The sequence below is a fragment of the Pollicipes pollicipes genome, unplaced genomic scaffold (genome assembly GCF_011947565.3).
Source record: "Pollicipes pollicipes isolate AB1234 unplaced genomic scaffold, Ppol_2.1 Scaffold_3447;HRSCAF=4054_pilon_pilon_pilon, whole genome shotgun sequence".
Taxonomy (NCBI): domain Eukaryota; kingdom Metazoa; phylum Arthropoda; class Thecostraca; order Pollicipedomorpha; family Pollicipedidae; genus Pollicipes; species Pollicipes pollicipes.
This window is the reverse complement of record NW_023596297.1, coordinates 41541492-41549054: the sequence shown is the minus strand read 5'-3', so window position 1 is coordinate 41549054 and position 7563 is coordinate 41541492. Positions and strand designations below refer to the sequence as shown.

General features: G+C 57.9%; 1 protein-coding gene across 2 annotated transcripts; it reads right to left on the bottom strand.

Annotated features, from left to right (window-relative positions):
- Positions 1-403: 403 nt before the first annotated feature.
- LOC119091384 (serine/threonine-protein kinase pim-3) lies at positions 404-5590 on the bottom strand. 2 transcript variants are annotated; one of them, XM_037214153.1, is made up of 4 exons: positions 5390-5590; positions 2890-3050; positions 2270-2633; positions 404-1750 (listed from the first exon to the last, which is right to left on the bottom strand). In XM_037214153.1, the coding sequence occupies exons 1-4, from the start codon at positions 5478-5480 to the stop codon at positions 1383-1385; spliced, it is 984 nt and encodes a 327-aa protein (XP_037070048.1). In that variant the 5' UTR covers positions 5481-5590; the 3' UTR covers positions 404-1382. The 2 variants fall into 2 exon arrangements, with proteins under 2 accessions (XP_037070048.1, XP_037070047.1); XM_037214152.1 differs by lacking the exon at positions 5390-5590 and adding an exon at positions 3572-3730.
- Between the last annotated feature and the right edge of the window lie 1973 nt (positions 5591-7563).

Genomic DNA, 7563 nt, shown 5'->3' with positions numbered 1-7563 from the left:
TGCGGTGACCTTGTCGGCGACCCCGGCTGACCGGCTAGCGGTTGTCTGGACGTGTCACAGCTTACGCGGGATCTTTCACTCTGAACGAGAGATGCGTTGATTTTAAAGAGCTCGCTCGTGGTAGACACCCCGCGGGCGTCCGGGCCGTTTAGAATCTACTAGCGCGTTTTGCTGTTCTGCTGCTTGACAGTGGCGCGTGCGCGGCATCTGAGACTCCTGGCCCAGTTCTGCGTCGCAGTGGCACGGTGTTGGTGGCGGCCAGATGGCTCGGATGTGTTCGGCCAGCACAGTACTGGAGTCGGCCATCTGCCATCGACCAGGCGGCGCGCGCCGGCCGCCACGGCCCGCTCGTCCGTCTCGCCGAACACGGCCAGCCACCGACGCGGCGCCGACAAACAAGACATATTACACATCCATTTATTTTCACCGTTACTATATAAAAATACAGTCTTCTGTCTGCTGTCCGTATGTACACACACACACACACGCACACACACACACACACACACAAACACACACACGTGAATTCGGCTAGCGGTCGGTTCGATCCGCCGTCTGGTCAGCAATTTATGCCCTTGGGATATTATGAAGCCACAGGAGCAGCGGCACAGCCGCGGTCTCGATCTAAAACGGGGCGGGCGGCGGCGGCGCGGGCCGGGCCGGGCAGCCGGCTGAGTGGTGGGTGCGTTCGACGCCCGGCCGCCGCCCGCGCCGCCCACCCGTCTACACACACCGGGCCGACGCTGTGGGGATTCCCCGAGCGCGCGTGCACTGGCGACTTTGGAACGTCTTTGGCTTGCTAAAGTCGGACTGGCAAATCTTCGACTTTACCGTCCGAGGTTTTGCGATTTTTATGTGCTCGCCCCCGTCGCTGTCATGGCACTGGATGAAGGAATCCTCACGCGCGCTCGCCTGATCTGGCACACCATCGGAGCGCGCAGGCCCCTCCCCCCCCCCTCCCCCCGTCAACACGTGATATGTACAATACAGAACACGCACGCAATACTCGTCTTCGGGCGTACAATAATATAGAAATAAATATACACGCACGCGATGGTCCACATTTCATACAGGTGAGCTGCGGCGGTGCGCGGTCGGCACCCGGCGACCGCAGCGCCGCCGCCATTAGGAACATAATAAAACGATGAGGAGTGCCCGCCCGCCGGCCGCCGATGGTATGTACAATGACAGGTCGCAGACGGCTGGCCGCGCGGGCGGGGCGCGGTTAAAGCGTTGGCGGGACGACCGGCCGCCCGGATGCGAGGATGACACGCAGCTTGTCACGGAGACGGCGGCGCAGGGGCGACGGCGGCCCGGGTCCGCCGGCGCCGGCCGGCGCGCGCGGCCACTGAGCTAGATCACGACACTACCGGCGGCGGCCGTCAAACGCTCTCCCGACTGGAGGTGGACTTGTCGGAGAAGCTGAGCGAGCCCGAGAGCCGGCGCGGCGGAATGTCGGTGGGCGGCGTGGAGGGCAGGCTGGCCTCCATCCAGGGGTGGCGCATCACCTGCTGCAGATCGGGCCGCTCCTCGGGCCGGATGCAGAGGCAGCGCCGGATCAGATCCCGAACCTCAGCCGACACGCCGCCGCGGAACGCCAGTTCGGCGCGGATGATCTGGTGGTCCTCCTCGAATGGGATGTTGCCACACACCATGTCGTACAGCAGGATGCCCAGCGACCAGATGGTGGCTGGCACGCCATGGTAGCAGCGCCGCTGCACCCACTCGGGCGGCGAGTAGACGCGCGTCCCTGCAACAGCCGGGAGGCCGGACGTCAGTGCCAGTGGCCGCGTCGCTTGCCGGTGACAGGTGTACCACGCGGCCCGGATACGACCCGCAGCCAGTCGGCGACACGGCCGCGACAGGTCCGGCAGGGGGCCCGTCACCCCCCCCCCCCCTTCTCCTCCCCCTCCATGACCCACCCCACCGAGGTCCCCGAGCGACGACACCGGACTCGGCGACACCGACTCCCGCCTGTCCCGTCTCAGATCGGGCGGCGCGCTCTCACTCCAAGCCTCGGCAGCCAGCTCCGCCGGGCTCGGTCGATCCGGCCGCCAGCTGCCGGCTGGCTGGCAGCGCCGCCGGCCGAAAAACGCCACCTTGGCACACTTTGTTTTTGCCGCCGGCGCCGACGCCGACCGGACGGCGCTGCCGCCGTCGCGGAAACGAAACAAGCCTCACACCTCCTCGTGCGCAATCGCGCCCGTCCGACACTGCCACCGCCGCACGCCGCGCGTCAAAGCACGTCGCACCCGCGCCATCTACTCACCGTCAAAGTCCGTGTAGAGCTCGTCCTTGAGGCGAGCGCCCGAGCCGAAGTCGATGAGCTTCAACTCGCCCGTGCGCTGGTCCACCAGGATGTTCTCGTCCTTGATGTCGCGGTGCACCACCCCGGCCGCGTGGCACTCCATCACAGTCCGCACCACTTGCTTGAAAAAGCTGCGTGCCACGTGCTCGTCCAGCGCACCCCGGTCCGAGATGTAGTCGAACAGGTCGATGCAGTTGTCGGGCCGCTCCAGGATGAGGATGAAGCTGTCAGCGCGCTCGTAGTAGTCGAGGCACTTGACCACGCCGGTGGTGTTCTGCACCTCCTTGAGTAGCAGGATCTCAAGCGGCACGCGCTGATAGTTGAGCTGTAACGGAGGAGAGCGCCGTCAGTGGCGAGGCGCCGGAGCGGGGCGGGACGCCGCGCACGCCCGGCACCGCTGGCCCCGCGGCCGGGATTTCCAGACAGCGCCGCTTTCACCGGCGACCGACGCGCAGTGCCACCCGACGGCGGCCCGAGAGAGAGGCAGACAGGCAGCGAGCGAGAGGCAGAGAGGTAGACGCGGAGCGATCGGGACGGAGGGAGAGGGAGAGACGGTCAGAAGGACGGCGTCCGGTACTCACCGTGCCCCAGCTGGTGACGCTCCGCTTCAGCACGTGCTTGATGGCGACCGGCAGCCGGTCACGGTTCCGGATACCGCCGTAAACGGTGCCGAAGCCACCCTTGCCCAGCACCTTGCCCACGGTGTAGGCCTGGGCGAACGGCGGCTGGCGCTGCGTTTGTTCTGCAAGGAAGGAGGCGGCCGGTGAGCTGCGCGGAACGCTGCATCGACGTGGCCCGCGCGCAGCTGCCTCCTCCCCTCCCCATACAGACAACACCGAGACACCACGCTACGGCGGCGTAGTGACAGAAAAAAACGGCTGGCAAAAACGCGTCAGGGCTCGCCGGCGCCCTCCACACGTTAGACACAGGCACAGACGAGATGCAAAGCCAAGGCGGCATACATATACATGTAATAGCATACAATATACGATTGTATGCGGCTGGCCTTGCAAAAATGAAATATTCAATCGAAGTCCGAAATTAGACAATACACCAATGCACTAAATACGAGAACAAGTATGACAACTGCTACGAAATGCGACGAGTTATTTACACAAGAAGCTTCCATGCTACTCAAGCAGCTTTCAGCCTGCTTTCCGAAGACCCTGCAGCACTGTAACACATCAGCGGCCACATCCGACCGCCGATGAGGACGCGAGTGGGTCGCACACTGCCGCTGGCCAAGTCCTCCACACCACTGACCTTTTGCTTTCATCGGCATCTTGTTGAGAATCCCACAACTGCACATGTGCGCAACACTGCACGAGTACCGTGTACGACGGTGGCCCGGTCGGAGCTCGCGTGCGCACACCTCCCCGCCGCGCCCCCAGCCGTCGACTGGCGGCCGGCCGCTCCTGCCCGCCCGCCGTACTCGCGCCGCCGTGACGTCACGCCGGGAATTCGGCGAGTGGCGGGGTGACTCGGCACATCCGGCGGGGGCAGGCCGGCCCCCGCCGAGACGGCCGCGCCGGCCGCGGCGCCCCGCCAGATGGCCAAGCCGCGCAGGTAAGACCCGCGCCGATAAACAGCAGCGAGCCGGCCCCTCCAAAACACGCATCGAAGGACGCCGTGACGCCGACACATTACGTAAGTGCCGCGCCGCCGCCGGTCGGTCGGCATTGCCGGCGGCGGCGGGAAGGGCGAGCTCGGCGGGACGGCTGCGTCACGGGCCATCCCAGCCACGACCGGGCCCGGCCCGGCCCGGCCCGGCCCGGCCCGGCGGCGTTCCCACACCCCCGCGAGCCGGCGCCGCCGCCGCCGCCACCGCATGACCCGATTTCACAAGAGGCAGTGTCCGGGTCCGGCGGCCGGGCCGGCCTCTCGGTCACGCCCCGGTCACGGCCGGCAGCTTCACGAGCCTTCACGGCCGACCGCCGGGGGCTCATTCCCGAAGCTCCCTCCGGCCCTTCCGCGATGGCTGACGATCTTCGGGAGAGCGTTCCTCCGCTTGCGTGTCACCGCACACACGCCGAAGGCAAGGTCTGGCTCACACACAGAACACGCGCTGTGTGCACCCCCATTGAGTTCACAGACCACGCGACCTCTAGTTAAGTGCATGAGCCGCCACAGGCTGACTCGCTGTAAAAAACAAAAAAAAACTTGCTGTGCGAAAGTCAAGACACAGGGGCTTTACTGTAAGACGCGATCAGCAGGAGATGGCTGCACACATTGCTCCACCATAACATAAGGATAACACTATATACCAAATATTCCACCAGGAACATATGGACTTTGCAACAGGAAATGGCTGAATTCCCTACCAGTCTGACTCCAAAAGATTATATACCAAGCTACAGCCCTTCCACACCAGTGACCTTTCAGTTTGAGAGCAAATGCTTCTTCACACAGTATTCAAATCATTTGCCAAAGCACGGTTACCATTTATATAAACGTGAATGTTGAAAGACACTTTAATCGCAAAATAAAAGAGCTACCACTCATCCGAACAAGTGGAGGATGAGCACATCGATGGCAAATACAGCGCAAACCGATAGCATGCATTGGAACGCGGCACATTCACCGACAAACAACAATTATTTGCATTCAGTTCCAAACCAATAAACTTCAGCCCAAAACGATCTGATCACACACACTATTCAGAAACACATCATATTCACTCATGTTGCCTTCTCGCGGGCGCGCATGCCGACAAACCACACATCAAATCTCCGTATTGTAACGAACAGCCAAGTTTGTTCCCGACACACGTATGCATGCGCCTGCGCAAGCATTTCGATAGCAGTTCAGAACGGACCTTTCCGTTATCTAATCTACATCGCTGTCCAATAGCGCGCGGCGTTTGCACCTACGATGCACCTTCACCTACGATGCACCATGCCAGAGGGACGGGCACTCGGGTACCATTCAATGCTGGCTGGCTAGGTGAAAAATTACATTGAGTGGATGGGTACATACGCTCGACGACCGTCGGCGACTCGACCACGGCAGGTTGCTCCCATCCCGGCGATAGACATCCCAAAACCTTACAGCATAACATGCCAGATTCAGTGGGTAACCTACCGTTGTGCTTGTCCTTATCCGGTCCAATCTTCCCACAGTTCGGTAATGGCGGCATCGTGAACGGTATCTTGTATGGCTTGGAGCTGAGCATGCTCAGAATACCCACTGCTGGTACGGATCGCGACAGTGACTGATCTCCCTGACCCGACACCGCACCCAGCCTCCTGCGGGGACCTTCGTACACCAACTAACAGTCAGCCGCGCTCTCGAAGCCACATCCACCACCCCCGCCCCTTCCCCCAATCCGCGCGCCCGCGACCCGTCAGCTGCGCTGGCGAACCAGCTGGTAACGTTATAATATTCATCCGCGCACAAAAGAAAGTATACTACGATTCATTACAAGCAATCATTTTCCTTAAATTTTGAGAGTTTTTTACACAATAATTGCAATTCTAGTAGAAAACTTTCTTTTAAACTTGAGGAAAACCATCATCTTATGCATACTATATGCTTCACGCGGGCACCACGTACGAATAGGCGCGACACTGGTGCTACCATTTACGCCAAGGTTTGGCGCTTTGCGTTGGGCTAAGATTAGCTCCCGCTTGATTTGCGAATCTTACGTACCTGAACGCCTGTCAAATTGGCAGCAGTCAGCAGATTTATATCAAACTGTAGACAGGCACATTCCGGGCCCTCACGATCTGGCTAAATATAGGTAAGCTGGTAGAGGATGAGCGTGGCCAATGCATCTCAAAACCTAAAGAGCTAAGGATACCAAGGAAAGTAAGACGAAGTAAAGTAAAAGGTGAGCTAAAGAAGTTAAAATAAGGCAAGGAAACGAGGTGGTAACTCAACTGGCAGAAATTTAACTGGCCAAACGTTGCGTAAACATTGTGCAAATGTTAGCACACCAGGCAAGGGCGCAGGAGCGTCGATGAATCTGTCGTGCCAATGTCATGTTTAGGTCTTCGGGGGAAAACGTCCGGCTCACGTTTGACGAAAAATTTTGGAGTACAAAAATATTTTACCCAAATACATAAAATTTCCCCTGATTTGCGGAAATCATTTAAGGTTACAGAAATCAAATTACGACGCCGCAGCCTCCGTGGCGACGCCTTTGTATTTACATTTTTCATTGTATATAGGCGTAGGAACAATTCAAAAAGTGTGTGTGTGTGTGGGGGGGGGGATGATATGTCTACTCTGTATTTTGAAGTCGACCAGCTGCAGCAATCAGGCGTTGAAAGACTGCATGGAAAATATCACCGGCGCTCTTAATTTACAAAGGTTCAGTGGCCTCTTTCTAAAACGATGAAATTCAGAAACTTTATTGTGTTTTTCTATGGGCTGTACTCACATATCAAGGACCCCGCGAAGGTAGATTGTAAATTGAAATGTGTAAAAAATGTGTCTTAACATGGTCAAGCGACGTTTGTGTGAAACTGTTCAACATTCAGTCAGAACCTATCAGTGATATAAGTAATGTAACGTAGTTTTGAGCATGCGCGGTTGCAAATTTTAGCATGAAAACCTCGACGACAGGCGTAGCCCGCGCAGCGTTAGTCAAGCGGCCTATATTGAGCCATGACCAACGAGCGGACAAAATGATGGCGCTTCTGAAATAAACGTATTGTGCACTTAAGGACATCAAATCTTGCATTCAGAAGGTAACCTGGGCGTATAATTCACCTGCATGATTTTTGGATTGATAAGATCGGGTCAGCCATTACGGCACGGCGAAGTGGCGCTGAAATCTGGTGGTGGAGCTAGAAGAGTAAAGGTAGAACCTTTATTTTTCGCGTTGATGTAACTGCTAATCGGACAGATCAACCATGGCACCCGCCTCTTAGCGTAACTTGCAGTGACCAACGCCTTTCGGTTTTACGGAGCTGCAACCCAGGTCATCGCAGTCCTTACTCAGGAGATTGTGGGCGCGCATGTTCAAACCTTTTGAACTATTTTTTCACTAATCGATTCTGGAAAAGAATGGAAGCTCTCAGGCTAACATGGGACAGCCTTGTTCGTTTTTGAACCCATATCGATCCAGTCTGCTCAACAATATTGCGACCCCTTATTTCCTTCCGGGCAAATGGCCCCCTTGATTAACACTAGGCGTGCATTACTGCTCCCGGTCAAGGGCTGGATGGCCATGCCGTCCCGCGGTGGGACGTTTTCCAGCTGCCATTCGATAACACGGGATGTGATCCCCTGGTCGATCCTTTGAGGCCCTT

Excerpts from the sequence above, each read along its gene's own strand:
- LOC119091384 (XM_037214153.1), bottom strand. The coding sequence starts at position 5,480 with ATGCTCAGCTCCAAGCCATACAAGATACCGTTCACGATGCCGCCATTA. Across the intron at positions 2,634-2,889 it reads GCGTCACCAGCTGGGGCACG|CTCAACTATCAGCGCGTGCC; the intron begins GTGAGTACCGGA and ends CCTCCGTTACAG. Across the intron at positions 1,751-2,269 it reads GCTCTACACGGACTTTGACG|GGACGCGCGTCTACTCGCCG; the intron begins GTGAGTAGATGG and ends CGGCTGTTGCAG.